The sequence below is a fragment of the Clytia hemisphaerica genome, unplaced genomic scaffold, assembly GCF_902728285.1.
Source record: "Clytia hemisphaerica strain Z4C2 unplaced genomic scaffold, Clytia hemisphaerica genome assembly, whole genome shotgun sequence".
Classification (NCBI taxonomy): domain Eukaryota; kingdom Metazoa; phylum Cnidaria; class Hydrozoa; order Leptothecata; family Clytiidae; genus Clytia; species Clytia hemisphaerica.
In genome coordinates this window covers 1725123-1751115 of record NW_027103551.1, presented here as the reverse complement: position 1 = coordinate 1751115, position 25993 = coordinate 1725123, and the positions used below count along the sequence as shown (strand labels likewise).

General features: G+C 35.1%; 3 protein-coding genes and 1 long non-coding RNA gene across 4 annotated transcripts in view; 3 read left to right on the top strand and 1 right to left on the bottom strand.

Annotated features, from left to right (window-relative positions):
- LOC136800103 (dynein heavy chain domain-containing protein 1-like) overlaps window positions 1-25993 on the bottom strand; it is a 186787-nt gene that overhangs the window by 108997 nt on the left and 51797 nt on the right. The window lies entirely within an intron of this gene.
- Window positions 298-1431, top strand: LOC136800063 (uncharacterized). The gene is made up of 4 exons (XR_010845668.1): window positions 298-403; window positions 689-766; window positions 1019-1096; window positions 1200-1431. It is a non-coding gene; the product is annotated as an uncharacterized lncRNA (long non-coding RNA).
- On the top strand, window positions 4862-10473 carry LOC136800080 (TNF receptor-associated factor 5-like). The gene is made up of 7 exons (XM_067056690.1): window positions 4862-5052; window positions 5418-5463; window positions 6724-6831; window positions 8696-8860; window positions 9146-9223; window positions 9471-9548; window positions 10267-10473. Exons 1-7 carry the CDS (start codon window positions 4862-4864, stop codon window positions 10471-10473), a joined length of 873 nt encoding a protein of 290 aa, XP_066912791.1.
- Window positions 14502-25759, top strand: LOC136800079 (RING finger protein DG17-like). Its single transcript, XM_067056689.1, has 8 exons — window positions 14502-14567; window positions 14901-15008; window positions 17197-17361; window positions 17647-17724; window positions 17979-18056; window positions 18382-18536; window positions 25151-25342; window positions 25708-25759. The coding sequence occupies exons 2-8, from the start codon at window positions 14928-14930 to the stop codon at window positions 25757-25759; spliced, it is 801 nt and encodes a 266-aa protein (XP_066912790.1). The 5' UTR covers window positions 14502-14567; window positions 14901-14927.

The following is a 25993-nucleotide window of genomic DNA, read 5'->3' as shown; positions in this document are numbered from 1 at the left end:
CAGACAGACAACAGACAGACAGACAGACAGACAGACAGACAGACAGACAGACAGACAGACAGACAGACAGACAGACAGACAGACAGACAGACAGACAGACAGACAGACAGACAGACAGACAGACAGACAGACAGACAGACAGACAGACAGACAGACAGACAGACAAGTGTTATGATATTGCATCATTTCAAATGAATAAATAAATTGTGTAAAAAGTTTTCCAATATTCTTTTCATATTACAGGAACATCAAATGAGATGTCAATATGAAACAGTGCCATGCGAAAACATGCTGTTTGGAAATGCAATTGAGAAAAAATTTACCAACCCATCAACAAGATTGTGAATACCGTTTAACACAGTGTGGATATTGTCAACTGACAAAACCAGTTATTGAAATGAAGGTAAAAATTAGATCGAAAACTGTAAGACAATGACATTCTAGCCAGAAACTCTGAAATAATGTAAACCTCCCCAAAAAAGAACCTCGCAAATGAGATACTGATTAAAATCTCACCAAAAGTTTCGAGAATATTTTTTAAATTTGTTTCTGAAGTTTTTCCTGATGTGGAATTTCACTATCTAGTGTAGTGTAAAAGCTAGAACAGAAAGCTTCCGTCCGTCAGAAGATTTTTGAATAATACTTGCTTTTTAGTTACGAAATTCCAAATATCTATTTCATAATTTAGAACCATCGCCATGAATGCCCAATGATGAAAGTGGTTTGTTCAAATGATGAATGCAATGTTTAAGTGCTTCGAAAAGATGTAAGAATTTGCTTGCCTTGCCTTTGGCTAACAAAAGCAATCTAGACAATTCTAGCATCAGATTTCTTTTTTCAAAAATCACAAGGCTAAAGTTTACAAAATTTTAAGAATTTTCCAAGAATTATGCGGAGCGTTAATTTTTTTCAAATCTTTCTTCGGTCAAAATATTTTTAGTTTTAAATCTATTCGTTTTCCTAGATATAATTTTTGATAATTCTAAGTTTACTTTGCTCTTATCATTTCATGATTTAGGTTGGTCAACATTTACTGAGAGATTGTCTTTATGAGAAAATTGAATGTAATTATCGCGCCCTTGGCTGTCATGAAATGGTAAGGATACAGATATTCAGTACATACTCAAAAAACCACAGAAACAATTATTCGCTAAGAAGGTTATAGAGGCCTGACTGTCCTAAAATTTCGATCATTTCAGGTTGAGCGTGGTAAAATGAGGGAGCACCACAAGGAGAATGTTGTTGAGCATCAATTGATGATGTTGGATGATTACAAAACCACAAAACATAAGAATGAAGTGTTGGAAGGAAAACTGGAAGAGGCAAATAAAAGAATCGACCAATTGGAAGATCGGTTAAAACAGTCTGAAACCAAATGTATTAAGTTACATCAAAATACGTTTTCGATTGTTGATACAATTAGCTATTGGATTAAATTTTATTTTCAAACTCAAGAAGGTTCTGATTCAACATTGACCAATACTCAAATTAATCACCTTTTAAAAAAACACAAACAAATGGTTGCTAAACAAGGAGTTCAGGATTTAGATGTACCTTTTAAGTTTATATCATACACCCGAGCTGTGAAAAACCAAGAAATTTTGAATTATGATTGGATTAGGTCGAGCAATCAGTTGAAAACCGACGAGTGGTGGACACCTGATCAAGGAAAAACTTTCCTCATGAGAATCGACATACCGGGTAATTTCTTCGAATTAAAATACATCGGGAGAAGAGAATTTAAAGAACTCAGTGAAAAGAAAAGTAGAGCAAGAGGCTTTTATTGCAAGGATAGCATCATAAAATATAAAACCTTTCAAAAACCAAATTGCAAAATGATTTCTTTGAGTCATGATAAAATGGAACCTGAAAATGCAGAGATGTGTTTGATCGGAACAAAAGGATGTCATATATTTCACGATGCAAAATTTTCTGAAGATCTTGGTGATTGTTCGATCGCATATTACCAAAAAGAAAGTGGTTTGATTGAGACATATTTAAGAAGTTCTGTTTTCATAGCTTTATACAATAATGAAAATCCGATTTAAAATTCTTTGTAAAGGAGTTGGCTGTGTCTCAAAAAGCGGGGAAGAGCTGGAGTTTTTATAAGGTACCTCACTAATTGGTCATATGAAGTAATGGAGATGACGCATTCTTTAGAAAAAGTTAAAAAAAATTGGTTTTATTACATGTTAACGACCAACCAAATCAAATAAGTGCTTGTAAAAACTCCAGTTTGTCCCCCAAAAAGTGAAAAATTTTAGATAAATATGAACCAGACTATTTTTTAGATTCTTAACACCCATCAAAAATCAAAATGTTATAAAAAATAATGGCACCTTTTGTAACACGTTATAATTGCGGTTGTACTTGTACGAGTATACCTTTGTTGATACTTTTTGGAAATTGAATGAAAATTGGTACGCTTTTTCTTTGAAATGAATTTTTCTCATTTAGATTTTTTTCTTTTAACCGGGAAGATTGATTTAAAGTCCAAAAATCAGGTAAAATTGACCTTCGATCTATAAGATTATCTTGAAACCTTTAAAACTAGTTTTTAAGAGGATACGTTAAACATTTTTATCAGAGAACAACTATATTAGCCTGGATATCTAAGCTCAAAATTTGTACCAAAGGGTATCTCAGGTTTATTGCTTCGTAGTACACTCTGTGCACATTGTCTGTTTAATAAAAAAAATTTCCGTACGGAGACCTCTGCAATGAAGTATGACTTATAAATAGCAACACTTCTCTTATCGTCTCTCTTCTCTCACCAACACTCCATCGCAGCAGTCGGTTTGAAAAATCTCAAATCGTATTTATGATGTAATGTTTTACACTATGGAAGCATACAAAAAAGCCCGGGCATTAACCACTAGTTTAATTGTTTAAATTCAAAATTAGTAGCAAACCCGCTCCTTTTTGGGTGCTTCCGTATAAAACATTACGTCATGAATATCAAGAATATCATGAGTATCATGATTTTCTATTGTGGTTGTCTGAAAATACGTATTACTATTAGCTTTAAAGGGAGAATGTTCTCCTTAAAGCTATACTTTGAGACAACATACGATCTCGCCAAAATGGAAAAAGCATTTTTGAATACAAATTTCCAAAAATAATTGACATTGAATGATAAAATTTTTTATATAGGGAAACAAAAAACTATCAGACTGTCTTCATGTAAAATTTCAAATTGTAATTCAACTTGAGACACAGAATTTGTAATGCATACCTCAATTAGTCCAACTTCAAAAAAAAAGCCAAAATGGTATGGCGCACCGAATTACTTTTTATTATCAACTTTTTTTCGACACCACCTTTTTTTTTTCGACACCAACTTTTTGCTTTCGACACCAACTTTTGTTTTTTGACATCAATTTTTTTTTTCTGATACCAACTTTTCGCTTTTTGCGATTTACTTCATGTTTTTTCATACATTCTTTTCTCCGATACCAACTTTTTTTTCTGACACCAACTTTTTTTTCCGAAACCAACTTTTTTTTTCGAGACCCGGATACGAAACTTCACTTTTACGAAGTCAACCTTTTTGGTTATTGTCTCGTCCACCCAACCTGATTAATATAATGTGTGTCTGGGGCTTTAACAAATTGCCCGCCATGTGAAACTTTTCCAGATGGAATTGAAAAAAGAAAAATCTGAAACACCAGCACGAATACTGACTCTGACTAGTAGGACGAAGTCTGTAAGTTTGTTTTGGTTGAACTCGAAGTCATTCCTTATAGTTAAGAAGCTTTGTGTTTTACGTCAAATTTGGTTTGTGAACTTTCTGTTTGTTTTTTTTCTGTTGTTTTTCCCTATCGCTAGATTTCACAAAATGTAGTCCTCCAAAACAAAAGAATCACTAGATACAATTCGTCGTCATGATTGTGGTGCGTTCTATGCGCGTTTAGGAAAATAAGTAGCTGGGAAATAAGTAGCTTCAATTTCTCTTATCTGAGAAGGGTTAATGATTCGCCTCTAGCCCTTCGGACTTGAAACTCAATGATCATCACACCCAATCGCGCCGCCTTTTTAGAGCAGAATGAATGATCGGCAATGATGTAGCCCCGAAGGGCTAGCTAGATTACGTGCTTAATTTTGCTGAAAAGTGTGTCGAATAAGTCACGTGACATATTAAATTAGAATTTCAGCGCTTGACCAATCAGAAGCTTTGCGGATTTTCGGAAACAGTAGCAGAAATTTTTCCAATCGTTCATTTTTTTTGCTTGGAAGAGCTTAAAGCACTCCATCTAGCCCTTCGGGCTTTACAGAAATCTATGATCATCGGATGCCCGCTTATATAAAACGTAAAGGCCTTTTTTTTACACTTTGAGTAATTAACGTTGGCCAGGTAATCGAGACAAGAGTTAGTATCAGAAAATAAAAGTTGGTAGGAAGGAAGAAAAATGGTGTCGAAAAAAAAAAAGTTGGTGTCGAAAAACAAAAGTTGGTGTCGAAAAAAAAAGTTGGTGTCGAAAAAAAAGTTGGTAATAAAAAGTAATTCGGCGCGACATAAAATGGCTCGGTATTTTATAAGAACAGTCCACTCAAAAGGCCACGGTATTTTAGGCACGGACAAATAAAAAGACGCAGTCGTTAAAGGGTTAAAATCTTAATGAATCCCTACCAAGTTCAGAAAGTTCTTATAATTAAAACCATATCCCCTCATTTGAAAGAAAAAGAAAGCCAGCTGAAAGAAATTTGAGCTCATACGACTCAAAGTAAACAAGTAAGCAAAACTAAACGTATTCTTTTACAAATTTGTTATTTACGAGCTTGATCAAGTTTCTTGGTTTGATTGAGTGTATTGAGAAATATTTACGGGAATTAAATTCAACAGTTCAACTACACTCTGAAAATGGCAGAAGGTCAAGATCCTCAAGCAGACCGTGGATATGATTTCGACCTTGTTAAGAAAGAACAAGGCGTAGATTTCGAATGTACAATATGTCATTTGATTTTGCGTGACCCTTACTCAACACCGTGCAATCACGCTTTCTGTTACGTTTGTCTCACCCGATGGCAACAAGAACAATTGAGTGGAAAAAGGTATCTGGATCCGTTTTTGTATCATAAATGTGCGCTTTTACTAAGTAATTGCTATTATGTATTACATACCAGGATTTAGCTCTAGATCTGTCAGGCCATCGTCATACAAAAGACATTCCTACTTTTACATAATATTGAAATAATGGTTGATATAATTATAAACATTCTGTAATTTCGTCTCCCAAAATTCCTCCTTTGTCTTTAAATCTCATTAAGTTGTAAAATTCATACTTTCCTTTGATTTTCAAACTAATATAAAGAGGTATATCATGGCTCCATCACATTCACCCCTTTAGTGGAGATGGCGGTGTGCACAGATGACCTTTTAAGAGATTGAATGTATTAATTTCTTTTCAATATTTTAGACCGGTAACGTGTCCAAATTGTAATACCGTTTATAACCCAGAAAAGGTATAAATAATCTTTCAAAAGGCTTTCTACTCCTCTGTTTAGATTCTTGATAATTTTCTTATATGAGCGAAAATAGAAAAGCACACAAAACAGTTCCCCTAAAGAATCGAATCCCTAGGAGGAGGTGATGACCTAGCGTAGTTGCAGCCCTTAAAGCTTGGTTCCCACTGGGCGATAAGAAGCGATAGAAAGCGATAACTTCTCAAAATGAAAGCGATAGAAAGCGATAGAAAGCGATAGCAAGCGATGGAAATATGAAAAAACAGATGTTTTTGAAAAATTAGAAGAGAAAAACTTAAACTACGAGCAGAAAGAAATCAAGCGAATAAATATGGATCCGGAGAGGGGGGGGGGCAGTCAGGCAAATTGACCGACGGGTATGTGCAGCGGTTAAGGGTATGTTTTTCAAAATATCAGAAATGCACTGTAAGGATGGACTTTTGATAAATGCACTGTATGGGTGGAAATTTCAGCAAATCTAGGAATTGCAAATTTTTGCTCAAAAATCTTGATTTTTTTGCTCTAAAAGAGTTTGAAATTTGAAAAAATGCACTGTAAGGGTATGAATTTCACCGATTTTTTCTGCGCTGTAAGGGTGCAATTCTAAAAGCCATTTATTTCGCCGCACATACCGTCAGTTGGTAAACCCACTGCCCCCCCCTGGAATATGGATTCATCATCAGATGAAGAAGCCATTCTTTCATATATTTCAATTTTTTTGTAGTAAGCTGTCGTTTGGTCATGTCTGTTATATTTTTATTCGTTGCAGTACGTACTCAAATAGCAGAACAAAATTAAGAGAAACTCTCATATCACACACTTTTGTTTTGAATTTTTTTTCCCGAAAAAAATCATTACTTTGAGAATCTATGTTCAAAAATTGTCGGAACTCTTTTATGTTAGGCGATAGAAAGCGATAAATATGAAAACTTTTTCATCTTTTTATTCTGGCGATAGAAAGCGATGGAAGGCGACAGAAAGTTATCGCAATGTTTCCATTGAAAATTGAAAAAAAATATTTTCCCTTTCTATCGCTTTCTATCGCTTCTTATCGCCCAGTGGGAACCAAGCTTAAGGGTAAGTTTTTAGGCTTCTCAAAGTGCACTGAAAGGATCTAGAAAACGATTAGATCTAGACTAGAATACGAGTACATCTAGGGGAAGAAAAATTGTAGCCCTGTAAACAACATTTTTAGCCTTGCCACTCGCAAACGAAATATTTTCATTTATTTTTTACTTGCTATGTACTCTCATTTTTTAGATTCATCGCGAAGGAGTGATTGATCGAATGGTCAAAACGAGTCTAGATGTCAAGTGTAAAAAACATGAAATGGGCTGCAAATGGCAAGGAAAAATTATTGATTATCAGGTTAGCTATTGAGTTAATTATAAGTTTGGATATCAAAATTATAAAAAAGTGAAAGTAAAAATTACACCCCTTCTCACAGTTCCACTTGAACCCCTTCCCACTGGAAAGATTGGCCAAAATATCGTTCTCGGTGTAAAATGTTCTCCATCATGACGTGAAGGAAAAAAAATCGATGACGTCACTTAAAAAGCGAGGACTTCATCATAACATTTCCACCTGTCAGAAAAAAGCCCAAATACATGGTTTATAAAAATGTGTTTCACAGTAAAGATATTTAAATTCTGTTTGAAGATTCTGAAAGATAAAAGCTGTTCTTTAACATACTTGCCACTTTTGCATTTTCAATAAAGATTTTTTTTAAATCGATGCTAAAGAAATTCTTTTTTTTACTTTTCCAAATCTATATTATCAATATACCTATCACGTGTCAAAATTTGAAAATGATTAAATAAATAGTTCAAAAGTTATCAGCACTTTAAAATTTTGAGTTTTAAGCGATTTTAGCTGGGTTTTATGTCATGTTTCACAATAAAGTCATAAAACCTGATCTGGGAGACCTATGATCCTAAAATTTTACACAAGTACTCTTAATAAGATTTTATTAAAAGCCAGAAAGTTTCAAGTCGTTAAAAAATTTTTCTCCGAGATATACACAAAAGAACTCCATCGTGGTAGATTCTACCCCCTCCCCCCGCTTGGGGCTAATAGAGTTAAAAAGCCTTTTTTGTCTTGATACGTAGCGACATGTCATCCCAGACTGTAAAAAAGAAACAAAACATGATTTGGAATCACCCAAAGATAACCAGGTTGCAGTCCATTCAGACTATTTTTGAAGTTTCTAAGGGAGTGTTCAGAAAGTATCTACTAGAGGGAGGGGGGCTGAAGGATTTCAGGGGGATCTAGCCTTTTTAAAAAGAGCTGAAAATATAATGCTTATAGCGAAGTGGTTGAAAATTGAAATTTTTCTCCTGTTGTTGCAAACCATGGTAACCTTTAAACCGAACTCAAAATATTACTCCTACTACATTAAGATATGATATATCCAAAGAAAAATTTTACTTTGAAATTCCATATAATTCAGACATTGAAAGCCTCATTTCTGGACAGAATCAGTCCAAAAAGAACTATGTTTGAAGGAAATCAGGAGTTCAAAATCAATTTTCTCCTGTCGGCACAAACCATGGTCGCACCTCCTTCGTCACTAAATTCTTTGTTCCTGTACGTTTGAAATCAAGCCACTTGCTGCCTTCTATATAATAATGTAGTCCTCCCTACATGAGTGCACAACATTTTGATATTGAGGCTTAGGATCACTCACAATCTGGAAATTTACTGTTGTAGTTAAACCCGATTTATATGTGACAAGTCGCCCTTATCCATAGGTAAGTATAACCCTCACCTTATTAATCAGTCAGTTAGAGTGTAGAGGTTCTATTTGATTTTTTGAAATACCCTCCACACCCCCTAGTAGATACTTTCTGACCACTCCCTAACACGACAGACAGCTCCCTAACACAGACAAACCACTCCCTAACGCAGACAGACAGCTCCCTAACACAGACAGACCACTACCTAACACAGACAGACCACTCCCTAACACAGACAGACCACTCCCTAACACAGACAGACAGCTCCCTAACACAGACAGACCACTCCCTAACACAGACAGACAGCTCCCAAACACAGACAGACCACTCCCTAACACAGACAGACAGCTCCCTAACACAGACAGAAGATAATAAGAAAATGTTACAATACTGCACCGTTTCAAACAAGAGCTTTCCCTTTTGTGTTTTAGAGCAAATAATGATAAACTTTCAGATTACACTGTAGAAAGTTTTCCAATATTCTTTTCACATTACAGGGCCATCATCAAATGAGATGTCAATATGAAACAGTTCCATGCGAAAACAAGGGCTGTTTGGTAATGGAATTGAGAAAAAATTTACCAAACCATCAACGAGACTGTGAATATCGTTTAACACAGTGTGGATATTGTCAACTGACAAAACCAGTTATTGAAATGAAGGTAAAAATTAAATTGAAAGTTGTACGACAATGAGAATCGAGCCAGAAACTCTGTAATAATGTAGACCCCAAAAAAGAACCTCGCGAATGCGATACTGGTTATTAAAATATCACCAAAAGTTTCGAGAATATTTTTAAAATTTGTTTCTGAAGTTTTTCCTGATGTGGAATTTGACTCTCTAGTGTAGTGCTAAAGCTAGAACGGAAAGCTACCGTCAGTCAGAAGATTTTTAAATAATACTCGCTTTTTATTTACAAAATTCCAAATATCCGTTTCATAATATAGAACCATCGCAATGAATGCCCAATGATGAAAGTGGTTTGTTCAAATGATGAATGCAATGTTCAAGTGCTTCGAAAAGATGTAAGAATTTGCTTGCCCTGCCTTTGGCTAACAAAAGCAATCTAGACAATTCTAGTATCAGATTTCTTTTTTCAAAAATCACAAGGCTCAAGTTTTCAAAATTTTAAGAATTTTCTAAGAATCATGTCGAATTTGTTTAAAAACCTTTCTTCGGTCAAAATCTTTTTAGTTTTAAATCTATTCGTTTTGCTAGATATAATTCTTGATAATTCTACGTTTATTGTGCTCTTATCATTTTATAATTTAGGTTGGTCAACATTTACTGAAAGATTGTCTTTATGAGAAAATTGAATGTAATTATCGCCCCCTTGGCTGTCATGAAATGGTAAGAATACAGATATTTAGTGCATACTCAAAACAGTAATATTTCCAGTCAGTCTTGCAATGAACAGATCCAAAATTTACTGATTGATATAGAATATAAAACATTTGTACGCAAATTGTTAGAGGATGACACCCGCCTGGAAAATCACGCATTTTCTTAATCAGAGCTGAGGACATTTTGGGTCAATTGAATCTTGTAACCAAAATAATTCTATCCAGATTCCTTTGTTAACAACTTGTTTAAGTAAAGTCAACTTTCTCTAGCCCAAACCTCTATTACCTTAATTCCCTTAATTTTCGCGCGACTTTCAGTGTATATTCAAGCTAGATTTTACATCCCAGGGGCATATTTACCATGAATCGAGGTCCCATTTTATTAAAAGAGTCCTTAGATGAGATTTCTACAGGTTCAGAACGATTACTAGTTCGCACATCCTTTAATTTTTGCGCGGCCAAGTGCGCGAAAATAGGCCTCTTTCGCGCGCCTTTTATTATCGCGCACTTATTCTGCGCGAAAATTAATGGAATTAAGGTATTCGAATTTTTCTGTAATTAGAACTGAAATATTGGTCCCCTAATTTGAATAAAACTTTTGGTCCCTTGAATATCGAATTAGAGAGAGTTAACTGCAGTAACGATACCATTATTCAAAAAGATTTGCATTCGCTAAAAAAGTTATTGAGACTGAATTGAATGTCTTATAATTTCGATCATTTCAGGTTGAGCGTGGGAAAATGAAGGAGCACCACAAGGAGAATGTTGTTGAGCATCAACTGATGATGTTAGATGATTACAAAACCACAAAACAAAAGAATGAAGAGTTGGAAGGAAAACTGGAAGAGGCAAATAATAGAATCGACCAATTGGAAGATCGGTTAAAACAGTCTGAAACCAAATGTATTAAGTTACCAAATTTTGAATTATGATTGGATTGAGTGGAACAGTCTGTTGAAAAACAACGAGTGGTGGACACCTGACCAAGGAAAAACTTTCTTTATGAGAATTTTCATACCGGGTGATTCCTTCAAATTAAAATACATCGGGAGAAGAGAATTTGAAGAACTCAGTGAAAAGAAAAGTCAAGAAAGAGACAAGTATGTCAACGATAGCATCATAAGACATAAAACCTTTAAACCAAATTGCGAAATGATTTGTTTGAGTCATGATAAAATAGAACCCGAAAATAAAGAGATGTGTTTGATCGGAAGAAAAGGATTGCATACATTTCACAATGCAAAATTTTATGAAGATCTTGGTGATTGTTTGATCGCACATTACCAAAAAGAAAGTGGTTTGATTAGGACACATGGTTACACTTATGTTTTTATAGCTTTATACAATAATGAAAATCCGATTTTAAATCCTTTGTATTAAAGGAGTTGGCTGTATCTCAAAAAGTGGGACGAGCTGGAGTTTTAATAAGGTACTTGACTAATTGGTCATATGAAGTAATGGAGACGACGCGTTCTTTAGAAAAAGTAAAAAAAATTGTTTTTATTACATGTTAACGACCAACCAAATCAAATAAGAGCCTGTAAAAACTCCAGCTTGTCCCCCAAAATGTGGAAATTTTCAGATAAATATGAACCGGACTATTTTTTAAATTTGTTAGCACCCATCACGGAAAAAATAAAAATGTTATAAAAAATACTGCCACCTTCTGTAACACGTTATAATTGCGGTTGTACTTGTACGAGTATACCTTTGTTGGAGATTTGGATGAAAATTGGTACGCTTTTTCTTTTAAATGACTTTTCCTTATTTAGATTTTTTTCTTTTAACCGATCGATTTAAAGTCCAAAAATCAGGTAAAATTGACCTTCGATCTATAAGATTATCTTGAAACCTTTAAAACTAGTTTTTAAGAGAATATGTTAAACATTTTTACCAGAGAACAATTATATTAGCCTGGATATCTAAGCTCGAAATTTGTACCAAAGGGTATCTCAGGTTTATTGCTTCGTAGTACACTCTGTGCACATTGTCTGTTTAATAAAAAAAATTTCCGTACGGAGACCTCTGCAATGAAGTATGACTTATAAATAGCAACACTTCTCTCATCGTCTCCCTTCTCTCACCAACACTCCATCGCAGCGGTCGGTTTGAAAAATCTCAAATGGTATTCATGACGTAATGTTTTACACTATGGAAGCATACAAAATAGCCCGTGCATTAACCACTAGTTTAATTGTTTAAATTTAAAATTAGTAGCAGTGCCGTAGTAACTGGGGGGGCAAGGGGGGGCTATGCCCCCCCAATAATTTTTTCAAAAATGGTTATTTTGCAAAATGCAATCATAATTGTCATAATTGTCTTTATGTGTATGTTTTGAGTGTATTTTTAAGCAATCTAGAGCTCAAATTTTCAAAATCCCCCCTCGGGCCAAACCATGGTTGGCCCTCGCGGTGTCACTAAACTTCAGCCCCCCCAATATGAAAATGCTTTCTACGGCACTGAGTAGCAAACACCCGCTCCTTTTGGGGTGCTTCCGTATAAAACATTACGTCATGAATATCAAGAATATCATGAGTATCATGATTTTCTATTGTGCCTGTCTGAAAATACGTATTACTATTAGCATTAAAGGGAGAATGTTCTCCTTAAAGCTATACTTTGAGACAACATGCGATCTCGCCAAAATGGAAAAAGCATTTTTGAATACAAATTTCCAAAAACATTTGGTATTGAATTATAAATATTTTTATACTATGGAAACAAAAAACTATCAGACTGTCTTCATGTAAAATTTCAAATTGTAATTCAACTTGAGACACAAAATAATTTGCAATGCATACCTCAATTAGTCCAACTTCCAAAAAAAGGCAAAAAGGCTCGGTATTTTAAGAACAGTCCACTCAAAATGCCGCGGTATTTTTGGCACGGACAAATAAAAAGACGCAGTCGTTAAAGGGTTAAAATCTTAAAGAATCCATTCCTAGTTCAGAAAGTTCTTATAATTAAAACCATATCCCCTCACTTGAAATAAAAAGAAAGCCAGCTGAAAGAAAGTTGAGCTCATACGACTCAAAGTAAACAAGTAAGCAAAACTAAACGTATTCTTTTACAAATTTGTTATTTATAAGTTTGATCAAGTTTCTTGGTTTGATTGAGTGTATTGAGAAATTTTTACTTAGATGAAATTCAACAGTTCAACTCAACTCTGAAAATGGCAGAAGGTCAAGATCCTCAAGCAGACCGTGGATATGATTTCGACCTTGTTAAGAAAGAACAAGGCGCTGATTTCGAATGTGCAATATGTCATTTGATTTTGCGTGATCCTTACTCAACACCGTGCAATCACGCTTTCTGTTACGTTTGTCTCACCCAATGGCAAGCAGAACAATTGAGTGGAAAAAGGTATCTGGAACCGTTTTTGTATCATAAATGTGCGCTTTTACTAAGCAATTGCTATTATGTATTACATACCAGGATTTAGCTCTAGATCTGTCAGGCCATCGTCATACAAAAAACATTCCTACTTTTACATAACGTTGATAAACATTTCGCAATTTCGTATCCCAAAAATTCCTCCTTTGTCTTTAAATCTCATTAAGTTGTAAAATTTATACTTTCCTTTGATTTTCAAACTAATATAAAGAGGTATATCATGGATCCATCATATTCACCCCTTTAGTGGAGAGAGCGGTGTGCGCAGTTATCTGGTACCAGATGTGGAAATATGCTACGACACGCTCTGCTCTGAAGGTCGGGCATATTTTAACATGTGGAAGGTTTGCATTACGGAATTTGACTTGACCGCGTTTAAAAATTTTGCTCGGAGCTTGGAAACGATCAACAGCAAGCTATCATCTGATTCCAAATCGGATGCGGGTGCTAAGCCAGAAAATATAACAAATCTGATTCGCATCAGATTTGTTATATTTTCTGGGCTAGCACCATATTCGTGATTGGTTCGGAATCATGTGCTGCTAGCTTGATTATGTAAACAAACATAAACAACCCCATAATTTAGCTTCATTTACATGAAAATACAACTTAAAACATGAATTTATTGCTTTTTCCTACTTACCTAGACATACTCGATAAATATTACACTAACCTTCATAGTTTTCAGGACCTCAAAAGTGAATTTTCAATGTGCTCTGTAAAATTACAAAATTGGGCTGTTCTGTAGGCACACAAAAAGTGAAGTTAATCGTTAATAAGATACAAACTACCTTTACAGAAGTCTGTAGATCTTTCTGAAGACAAAATTATCTGTTTTGTACACATGTTTGTACTGCTGCTAGAGACTTTGACTGACTTTGACTGTTGTCGGTCAGTCGGTTGTGTTCAGTTGTCTGGCGGTCAACAGTTGTTTTGATAGGACCGGACAAGATTATACCAACATAAAACTTACTGAAAAAGCATAAGGAACATACCTGTTACTGTTTCTTTATGATCTTTAAGTTTGGCTTTGAGAAAAATCAGTAAAAATCAGTCACCAAAACAAACAAAAAATAATCAACATTTGTGTGTAAAAAACAATCTTTAAAAGGTTGGTGCATTTACAGAAATTACACTGAATACTAAAAGTAATACTAAGAAAGCATAAAGACATTTATATTGTAAAAAAGTTCACCAAAACAAACCAAAAAACAACCGAAATCTAACAAAAGCTCTTCACTACTTGCCCTTCTTGAACCGAAATTTGCTTTGTCATTGAAGCGCCAAAACTATAAATAAAAATAGTTTTTGACGGTCGGCGCAGCAGACATTTTCATGCTAAATTTCTGTTCAGTCGGGAGGAACATAATTTATAATTCTTGAGCAAGCGAAGATATAGCCATTGGACCCGACTGTTGTCGGCACATCAAAGGGCCACTACTAAATCTCTCCGATGGTATATTGGCCCGCTCCTTTAGAGCTTTAGCGTGGGCGGCCGCCAATACGCCATCGGAATATCAGGTAATGTGCGCAGAATAGATGACATTTTAAGAGATTGAATGTATTAATTTCTTTTTAATATTTTAGACCGGTAACGTGTCCAAATTGTAATACAGTTTATAACCAAGAAAAGGTATTAAAAATCTTTCAAAAGGCTTTCTACTCCTCTGTTTAGATTCTTGATAATTCTCTTATATGAGCGAAAATAGAAAAGCACACAAAACAATTCCCCTTATAGAATCGAATCCCTAGGAGGGCACTCAATGTAGGCAACCTATCGTAGTTGCAGTCCTTAAGGGTAAGTTTTTTAGGCTTCTCAAAGCACTGAAATGATCTAGAAAACGATTAGATCTCAAATACGAGTACATCTAGGGGAAGAAAAATTGTAGCCCAGTAAACAACATTTTAGTCGGCTACCTTCTTGCCACTCACAAACGAAATATTTGTCATGTACTCTCATTTTTAGATTCATCGCGAAGGAGTGATTGATCGTATGGTCAAAACGAGTCTAGATGTCAAGTGTAAAAAACATGAAATGGGCTGCAAATGGCAAAGAAAAATTATTGATTATCAGGTTAGCTATTGAGTGAATTAAAGTTTGGATATCAAAATTATAGAAAAGCGAAAGTAAAAAGTACATCCCCTTCTCACAGTTCCACTGGAACCCCTTCCCACTGGAACGATTGTCCAATATATCGTCCCCGGTGTAAAATGTTTTCCATCATGACGTGAAGGAAAAAAAATTGATGACGTCACTTAAAAAGCGAGGACTCCATCATAACATTTCCGCCTGTCGGAAAAAAGCCCGAATACATGGTTTATAAAAATGTGTTTCACAGTCGAACCAATAAAGATATTTAGATTCTGTTTGAAGATTCTGAAAAATAAAAGCTGTTCTTTAACATAATTGCCACTTTTGCATTTTCAATAAAGATTTTTTTTAAATCTATGCTGAAGATAAGAAAAATTTTCAAAATTAATTTTTTTTTTACTTTTCCAAATTTATATTGTCAATACCTATCACGTGTCAAAATTTGAAAATTATTGAATAAATAGTTCAAAAGTTATCAGCACTTTGAAATTTTGAGTTTTAAGCGATTTTAGATGGGTTTTATGCCATGTTTCATAATAAAGTCATAAAACCTGATCAGGAAGACCTATGACCCTAACATTTTGCACAAGTACTCCTAATAACATTTTATTAAAAGCCAGAAAGTTTCAAGTCGTTAAAATGTTTTTCTCCAAAAGAACTCCATCGTGGTAGATTCTACCCCCTCCCCCTCTTGGGGTTAACAGAGTTAAAGCCTTTTTTGTCTTGATACGTAGCTACAGGTCATCCCAGACTGTAAAAAAGAAACAAAACATGATTTGGAATCACCCAAAGATAACCAACCCAGGTTTCAGTCCATTCAGACTATTTTTGAAGTTTCTAAGGGAGTGTTCAGAAAGTATCTACTAGAGGAAGGGGGGCTGAAGGATTTCAGGGGGGATCTAGCCTTTTTTTAAAAAGCTGAAAATACAGTGCTTTTAGCGAAGTGGTTGAAAATTGAAATTTTTCTCCTGTTGTCGCAAACCATGGTTGCGCCTCCTTAATCTCTGATAACATTATAACCTTTAAACCGAACTCAAAATATTACTCCTGCTACATTAAGATATGATAATTGCCAAGAAAAAGTTTACTTTAAAATTCCATATGATTCAGACATTGAAAGCCTCATTTCTGGACAGAATCAGTCCAAAAAGAACTATGTTTGAAGGAAATCAGGATTTCAAAATCAATTTTCTCCTGTTGGCACAAACCATGGTCGCACCTCCTTCGTCACTAAATTCTTTGTCCCTGTACGTTTGAAATCAAGCCACTTGCTGCCTTCTATATAATAATGTAGTCCTCCCTACATGAGTGCACAACATTTTGATATTGAGGCTTAGGATCACTCACAATCTGGAAATTTACTGTTGTAGTTAAACCCGATTTATATGTGACAAGTCGCCCTAATCCAAAAGTAAGTATAACCCTCACCTTATTAATCAGTCAGTTAGAGTGTAGAGGTTCTATTTGATTTTTTGAAATACCCTCCACTCCCCCCTAGTAGATACTTTCTGACCACTCCCTAACACAGACAGACAGCTCCCTAACACAGACAGACCACTCCCTAACGCAGACAGACAGCTCCCTAACACAGACAGACCACTACCTAACACAGACAGACAGCTCCCTAACACAAACAGACCACTCCCTAACACAGACAGACAGCTCCCTAACAAATCCCTAACACAGACAGACAGCTCCCTTACACAGACAGACCACTCCCTAACGCAGACAGACAGCTCCCTAACACAGACAGACCACTACCTAACACAGACAGACAGCTCCCTAACACAGACAGACCACTCCCTAACACAGACAGACAGCTCCCTAACACAGACAGACCACTCCCTAACACAGACAGACAGCTCCCTAACACAGACAGACCACTCCCTAACACAGACAGACAGCTCCCTAACACAGACAACCCTCCACTAACACAGACAGACAGCTCCCTAACACAGACAGACCACTCCCTAACACAGACAGACAGCTCCCTTACACAGACAGACCACTCCCTAACACAGACAGACAGCTCCCTAACACAGACAGAAAATAATAAGAAAATGTTACAATACTGCATCGTTTCAAACAAGAGATTTCCCTTTAGAGCAAATAATGATAAACTTTCAGATTACACTGTAGAAAGTTTTCCAATATTCTTTTCACATTACAGGGCCATCATCAAATGAGATGTCAATATGAAACAGTGCCATGCGAAAACAAGGGCTGTTTGGTAATGGAATTGAGAAAAAATTTACCAAACCATCAACGAGATTGTGAATATCGTTTAACACAGTGTGGATATTGTCAACTGACAAAACCAGTTATTGAAATGAAGGTAAAAATTATATTGAAAGTTGTACGACAATGAGGTTCGAGCCAGAAACTCTGCAATAATGTAAACCCAAAAAAAGAACCTCGCAAATGCGATACTGATTATTAAAATATCACCAAAAGTTTCGAGAATATTTTTAAAATTTGTTTCTGAAGTTTTTCCCGATGTGGAATTTGACTGTCTAGTGTAGTGTTAAAGCTAGAACGGAAAGCTACCGTCAGTCAGAAGATTTTTAAATAATACTCGCTTTTTATTTACAAAATTCCAAATATCCATTTCATGATTTAGAACCATCGCCATGAATGCCCAATGATGAAAGTGGTTTATTCAAATGATGAATGTAATGTTCAAGTGCTTCGAAAAGATGTAAGAGTTTGCTTGCCTTGCCTTTGGCTAACAAACGCAATCTAGACAATTCTAGTATCGGATTTCTTTTTCCAAAAATCACAAGGCTCAAATTTTCAAAATTTTAAGAATTTTCTAAGAATCATGCCGATCATAAATTTTTTTTTTAAATCTTTCTTTGGTCAAAATCTTTTTAGTTTTTAATCCATTCGTTTTGCTAGATATAATTCTTGATAATTCTACGTTTATTGTGCTCTTATCATTTTATAATTTAGGTTGGTCAACATTTACTGAAAGATTGTCTTTATGAGAAAATTGAATGTAATTATCGCCCCCTTGGCTGTCATGAAATGGTAGAATACAGATATAGTACATACTCAAAACAGTAATATTTCCAGTCAATCCTGCATAATGGACAGATCCATAATTTACTGATTAGTAGACCTTTACAAAACTACAGTTGGCTATAGAATATAAAAGATTTGTACACGATTGTTAGATGACAGCCGCCCTGGAAATCACGCATTTTCTTAATCAGAGCTGAGGACATTGTGGGTCAATGGAATTTTGTAACTGAAACGATTCTATCCAGAACCCTCAGTTAACAACTTTTTTAAGAGACACTAAGTACTAAGAAGGTCATTGAGACTGACTGTCATATAAATTCGATCATTTCAGGTTGAACGTGGTAAAATGAGGGAGCACCACAAGGAGAATGTTGTTGAGCATCAATTGATGATGTTGGATGATTACAAAACCACAAAACTAAGAATGAAGTGTTGGAAGGAAAACGGGAAGAAGCAAATAAAAAAGAATCGACCAATGGAAGATCGGTTAAAACAGTCTGAAACCGAATGTATGAAGTTACATCAAAATACGTTTTCGATTGTTGATACAATTAGCTATTGGATTAAATTTCATTTTCAACCTAAAGAAGGTTCTGATGAAACATCAAAACGCTTGATCAATACTCAAATTAATCACCTTTTTGACAAACACAAACAATTGGTTGCTAAACAAGGAGTTCAGGATTTAGATGTACCTTTTAAATTTATATCATACACCCAAGGTGTGAAAAACCAAGAAATTTTGAATTATGATCGGATAATTAGGGTGAGCAATCAGTTGAAAAACAACGAGTGGTGGACACCTGATCAAGGAAAAACTTTTTTTATGAGAATTTTCATACCGGGTAATTTCTTCGAATTAAAATACATCCGGAGAAAAGAATTTAAAGAACTCAGTGAAAAGAAAAGTAAAGAAAAATACTTTTATTGCAACGATAGCATCATAAAATATCAAACTTTTCAACAAATTGGCGAAATTATTATTATTTTGAGTCATGATCAAATAGAACCTGAAAATGCAGAGATGTGTTTGATCGGAAAAAAAGGATGGAATTCATTTCACGATGCAAAATCTTTTGAAGATCTTGGTGATTGTTCGATCGCGCATTACCAAAAAGAAAGTGGTTTAATTAGGAAAAAAGCAGTTTACGCAGAAATTGGTTTGAATAAGACACATGTAAGAAGGCCTGATTGTGTTTTGATAGCTTTATACAATAATGAAAATCCGATTTAAAATCCTTTGTAAAGAAGTTGGCTGTATCTCAAAAAGCGGGATGGGCTGGATTTTTTATAAGATACATCACTATAATTTGAGATAACGCGTTCTTTAGAAAAAAAAAAGCTTTTTATTACACGTTAACGACTAACCGAATCAAATAAGAGCCTGTAAAAACTCCATCTTGTCCCCCAAAAAGTGGAAATTTTCAGACAAATATGAACCGGACTATTTTTTAAATCTGTTAGCACCCATCACGGAAAAATCAAAATGTTATAAAAAATGCTGGCACCTTCTGTAACATAGGTTATAATTGCGTATGAGTCTATTTTTGTCGATACTTTTTGAAGATTTGGATGAAAGTTCTTTTCCTTTAAAATGAATTTTCCTTATTCAGATTTTTTCTTTTAACCGGGAAGATTGATTTAAAGTCCAAAAATCAGGTGAAATTGACCTTCGATTTATAAGATTATCTTGAAACCTTTAAAACTAGTTTTTTTAGAGAAAGTTAAACATTTTTACCAGAGAACAAATATTATTAGCCGTGAATTGATAATATGCGAGTTGCGAGTTGGTCCTGCGAGTTGCGAGTTGCTATCAAATATGCGAGTTGCGAGTTGCAAGTTGCAAGTTACGAGTTACGAGTTGCTATTTTAAGTAAATAAAAGTGCGAGTTGCGAGTTGAAAATTTCACGTTAAGACATCAAAATCGCGAGTTGCAGATTAAAATCGCGAGTTGCAAATTAAAATCGCGAGTTGAAAAATCAAAAGTGCGAGTTGCAAATTAAAATCGCGAGTTGAAAAATCAAAAGTGCGAGTTGCAAATTAGAATCTCGAGTTGAAAAATCAAAAGTGCGAGTTGCAAATTAAAATCGCGAGTTGCAAATTAAAATCACGAGTTGAAAAATCAAAAGTGCGAGTTGCAAAATAAAATCGCGAGTTGAAAAATCAAAAGTGCGAGTTGCAAATTAAAATCGCGAGTTGCAAATTTTAAAGTGCGAGTTGCACGCTTGTTCAACCAGTGTGGAGCATTTTGTCGTTAGGGTGACATGTCTAGGTTCAAAATTGGAGAAAAGTTTGTATTGAAAGATTAAAAGCTGATATATAAAAAGAATTTCTACTGTGAAACTGGTGTAATTCGAATCTTAAAATTTCCTTAGTAGGTGGTATAATAAATATTTACGATAGAATTGCTGTTTTCGCTCGGGAAAACAACAAGAAAATCCTAGATTGGAAATAATAAATTGTAGCTCTCATTCGTGTTCTGTCATGTCCTTGCCCGGGGGGGGGGGGGGCGTGGGGGGTCCTTAAGTAAAATGGGTTCCGGGTATGTGCGAGCCATAAGGGTACCTTTTCTCATTCCTCAAAAGTCTCTCAAAGGGGTACAAATTCAAAAGTAAGTCTCTGAAAGGGTCCCAAAATCACGAAAATCAAAAATTTCTCTCTCAAAGGGTCACGACCAAAATTTGGTGACATTCAAACCAAAATTTGGAAAAAATGGACCAAAATATAGGAAAAAGTCTCTCAAAGGGTCCCAAAATCACGAACATTTTGTCTCTCAAAGGGTCGATTTTCGTTTTTTTGGCTCAGACATACCCGTCACCTCGCAAACTTAGTACGGGGTCCTTGCGCTACTTTGAGAATCCCGACACTTTTATCGCAACAGTGGAACTGCACACTGAGAACTGCTGATCTCAATCCCGTCTCACCGATCCAGTGGGCCGTTGCGACGCAAGTTCATTTCGAACGAATGAGGATGCCTTTTCAAGGCGCCGACTACACTTATATAACAAATTTAACACCATGTTATCCGGACACTTTTGATTGAATAATCGCTTATGGTTTTTCGAATAGACCCAGATGTGGAGCAATCCATAGTAAATTTACTAGCAAGAGAAAATAGAGAATTACTACCTACCTAGAATTTCTACCCTTTAACTGTTTAATGGAAAGATCTACTTTTAGGAGCATTTAAAATAGAGGCTCAGAAAAGTTATTTTTCTCGAGTTAAAAACAGAGTTACGAAAAAACCAAGTTATGACGTCATTTTGTACCTTTCATGAATCATTTAAATTTCGTAACTCGGATTTTCCGTGACTTAAAACTTTAGCGTTATTTCGTTTTTTTAACTCAAGTATTTTTCCTTCCTTAAATTTTCGAGTATTTCTCGATTTTTTTTTCAGTCTTTAAATTTTGGTTATTTTTTTTTCCTGGATTATGAGATATTTTGCGTTCCTTTAAATTTTCGAGTTTTTCGTGTTTTAAATCGATTTTTTTTCCTTCTTTAACATTCTCGAGTTATTTTTCGCGATTCGTTTTTCGAAAACTCAAAAAAAATCAATAGAAATAGATCACCAATTCAATGCATGAAATACCTTAGGGTATTTTATTAAGCTATAAATATCTAAACGCACTTTTCACTTATAAAATATCTTGCTTGGAAATTGACGTTACGCCCAAACAAATTGCAGAGAATTTGTAGTGTCGATGCAAGCGTGTCGATGGAAGAAAGAAAATTCGAAAAAGAAATCCATTTTTTTACGAATCCAATTTTTTTGTCGAACGCAATCGAATCTCAATCGAACGTCGAAATTCTGGGTAATATTCGATTGGTTCGATTGATGTTCGACTGGTTCGATCGTCGATTCCGTTCGATTGAGATCGCCTGGCTTTATTCTTGCAGCTTCTCAACATCAAAGCTCTCAAACCAATGAAATATAAGCCCGAAGGGCTAGAAGTCAATCTCCTTGGTAGGATTTGAAGCCAACAAATCCTACCAAAGTTGCGCGCCCTTGAGCGGCTCGCCTGGTTTTTACACAAATGACAGATTGAAACTAAAATTTACCGCTAAATTTCGAAAAAAATATCAATCGTAAACAAAGGAATTGCTAGATTCAATCTGTTGTCAAAAATGCGGCGCATTTTTTAAGGCTTCACTTTTTCTTGCCTGAGAAAGGTTGGAGATTGAACTCTAGCCCTTCGGGCTTTAAACTCAATGTCTCAAACATCACAAGCCGAATGAAATTACTTTCGATTTCCCGTAGAAATTATGCGATGAACAATCCGGGGGTCAATGAATCGACGATCGAACGCAATCGAACGCAATCGAACATCAATCGAACGCAATCGAATATCAATCGAATCTGAAAATTGTGGTAATATTCGATTGAGATTCAATTGCGTTCGACAATCGAATTTCAATCGGTCGATTGCGTTCGATTTGGTTCGACTGGTTCGATCGTCGATTCCGTTCGATTGAGATCGTCTGGTGATGAAAATAAAGTTTTTATAAATAAAGGCTCCCTTCGAAAACTGAATTTCGAAGGCAGGAAAAGTCTACTGTGTGTGAAAACTGAAGCAAACAAAGCATTTCATTCCCCTACATAGATAGAAACTTCTTTCAATCAAATCTAAATTTATAAAATTTTATTTATAATTTTACTTCATTCTTAAAGTTTTTTTAATAATAAAATCACAATAATTCAAATATGTGTTCTTTCCGAAGCAAAATCCCAAATGTATGTTCTAACACATGCAATGACTTCTTTTTCGAAATGACAAAAAAAAACACCAATTCAGCAGACGCTTGATGATGGTATAAAAAAAATATTTCTTTACCATCAAAAAAATACCGTATTTCTGCAAATAAAGACAATAATCAAACTGCAAAATGCGAAATTCATGTAACTAAGAAAGTACGAAAACAAAATTTCATTTCAACTCTCGATTTTAATTTTCAACTCGCACTTTTGATTTTTCAACTCGCGATTTTAATTTGCAACTCGCGATTTTAATTTGCAACTCGCATTTTTAATTTTTCAACTCGCGATTTTAATTTGCAACTCGCACTTTTGATTTTTCAACTCGCGATTTTAATTTGCAACTCGCACTTAATTTTTTAACTCGCGATTTTAATTTGCAACTCGCATTTTTGAATTTTCAACTCGCGATTTTAATCTGCAACTCGCGATTTTGATGTCTTAACGTGAAGTTTTCAACTCGCAACTCGCACTTTTATTTGGTTAAAATAGCAACTCGTAACTCGCAACTCACATATTTGAGAGCAACTCGCAACTCGTAGGACCAACTCGCAACTCGTATGTTAAAAATCCACTTATTAGCCCGGATATTTAAGCTAAAAATTTAAGAAAAAACAAACAAACAAACTCTGTTTTCTTCTTTTTCATGTTTTCATGTAACAGAAAGCTGTATATTTACTAGCAAGTAGAGAATTATCCTAATTATCCTAGATTTTTTGACACCCATCACGGAAAAATCAAAATGTTATAAAAAATGCTGGCACCTTCTGTAACATAGGTTATAATTGCGGTTGTACTCGTGCGAGTCTATCTTTGTTGATACTTCTTGGAGATTAGAATGAAAATTGGTACTCTTTTTCTTTTAAATGAATATTTCAATATATTTCTTTTCTTGTTTAAATTGTTCTTTTAACCCGGAAAATTGATTTAAAGTCCAAAAATCAGGTAAAATCGATCTTCGATTTATAATATTATCTTGAGACCTTTAAAACAACAGAGTTTTTAGAGAGTATCTTATGCTTTGTGTCAGCCAAAACCAATAACAGGGCTCACTATTAAGATAACAAGCTTATAGAAAATCTTTTTGCAGAGGACAAACAAGATCGTTTTTTATTTTATGAGAGATTTGATTTGAAACTTTTTCCCGGCAATTCAAATGTATCCAATTCATACTACAAGAAGAACTTTTCAATTGAAACAGTTCCTGTTGACTACCGATTATTTTTGAATAACCCATGAAGTTATGACTGTTTAGCCAGTCACGTACGCGACCGTTAGTGATATTTCGTGAAGCAAAAAAATAACACCACATGTCCAAAAAGACAGATGCTGTTAAGAGTTTATATCAGTAAATCCCGTTTGAAAAATATCCCTGAAGAATATAAATCCAAATTTTTCAGCATTCCCCTGTAGCGTGTCTGTACACAGACCCTTATCTAAGCTAAATCATTACGGAGCGGGTGTTATCATTGTCTTTCTCATTTGAGATTTTTCAAACCGACCGCTACGATGTGTTTTATCGCAAGTTTTTTAGAATTAATTTAGATTCTAGGACAAAAAATTGTTATTTCAACATTAGGTGTTCACAACGACCAAACAACGCTGTCTTTCAGCTGGGATCACATGATTAAAATTATTTTTATATTATATTAATAAAAGATTAAATGTTCTTTAAGAATTGCCTTTAAACAGGGTCCAGATGCCCGGGAGGGGGAGGGTTTACCGGGGATAGGGTTGCGAGCTGAAGGGGGGTGGCCACCCGACTTTCGACCCGACCCTTACCGGGACAAAAAAGGAGAAAACAAAGGAAAAATTTTGTGAATTTTCGATCCTTATCGGGACAATTTGACCAAATTTTGACCAAATTCGATCTTTCCGGGGTAAAAAGTTGAATTTTTCCTATTTCTTCACCCTTAGCGGGATTGATTTTCTGATTTTTCCGACTCTTAGCGGCACTTTGGAGATCCAAAAAAGGTGCCCTTATGGGCGGCACATACCGTACCCTCGATTTGCCTAAGTAACCCCAATACGCCCCCCGGGAAGTCAGGAATATAACCATTTCATTGATTTGATTCCTTTGATTAGCTTGTATTATTAAGTATATGTAGGAGAAAATGCTGTGGTCACATTCAAAAATATTTTGAATGAAATCTAGAGTATTTTATTCATGGCATTCATTATTCATAGAATTATATTTAGTTTAAAAACTGATGATCGAAATTTCAGCTTATTCAGTCTCAAAGTAAAAACAAGGAAAGCTAAACATATTTATAAGTTTGTTATTTACGAGTTTGATTGAATTTTTTTTTTACTTAGATTAAATTCATAAGTCCAACTCACCTCAGAATGGCAGAAGGTCAAGATCCTCAAGCATACCGTGGGTATGATTTCGACCTTGTTCAGAAAGAGCAAGGCGCTGATTTCGAATGTGCAATATGTCATTTGATTCTGCGTGATCCTTACTCAACACCGTGCAATCACGCTTTCTGTCACGTTTGTCTCACCCAATGGCAACAAGAACAATTGAGTGGAAAAAGGTATCTGGATCCGTTTTTGTATCATAAATGTGCGCTTTTACTAAGTAATTGCTATTATGTATTACATACCAGGATTTAGCTCTAGATCTGTCAGGCCATCGTCATACAAAAGACATTCCTACTTTTACATAATATTGAAATAATGGTTGATATAATTATAAACATTCTGTAATTTCGTCTCCCAAAATTCCTCCTTTGTCTTTAAATCTCATTAAGTTGTAAAATTCATACTTTCCTTTGATTTTCAAACTAATATAAAGAGGTATATCATGGCTCCATCACATTCACCCCTTTACTGGAGATGGCGGTGTGCACAGATGACCTTTTAAGAGATTGAATGTATTAATTTCTTTTCAATATTTTAGACCGGTAACGTGTCCAAATTGTAATACCGTTTATAACCCAGAAAAGGTATAAATAATCTTTCAAAAGGCTTTCTACTCCTCTGTTTAGATTCTTGATAATTTTCTTATATGAGCGAAAATAGAAAAGCACACAAAACAGTTCCCCTAAAGAATCGAATCCCTAGGAGGAGGTGATGACCTAGCGTAGTTGCAGCCCTTAAAGCTTGGTTCCCACTGGGCGATAAGAAGCGATAGAAAGCGATAACTTCTCAAAATGAAAGCGATAGAAAGCGATAGAAAGCGATAG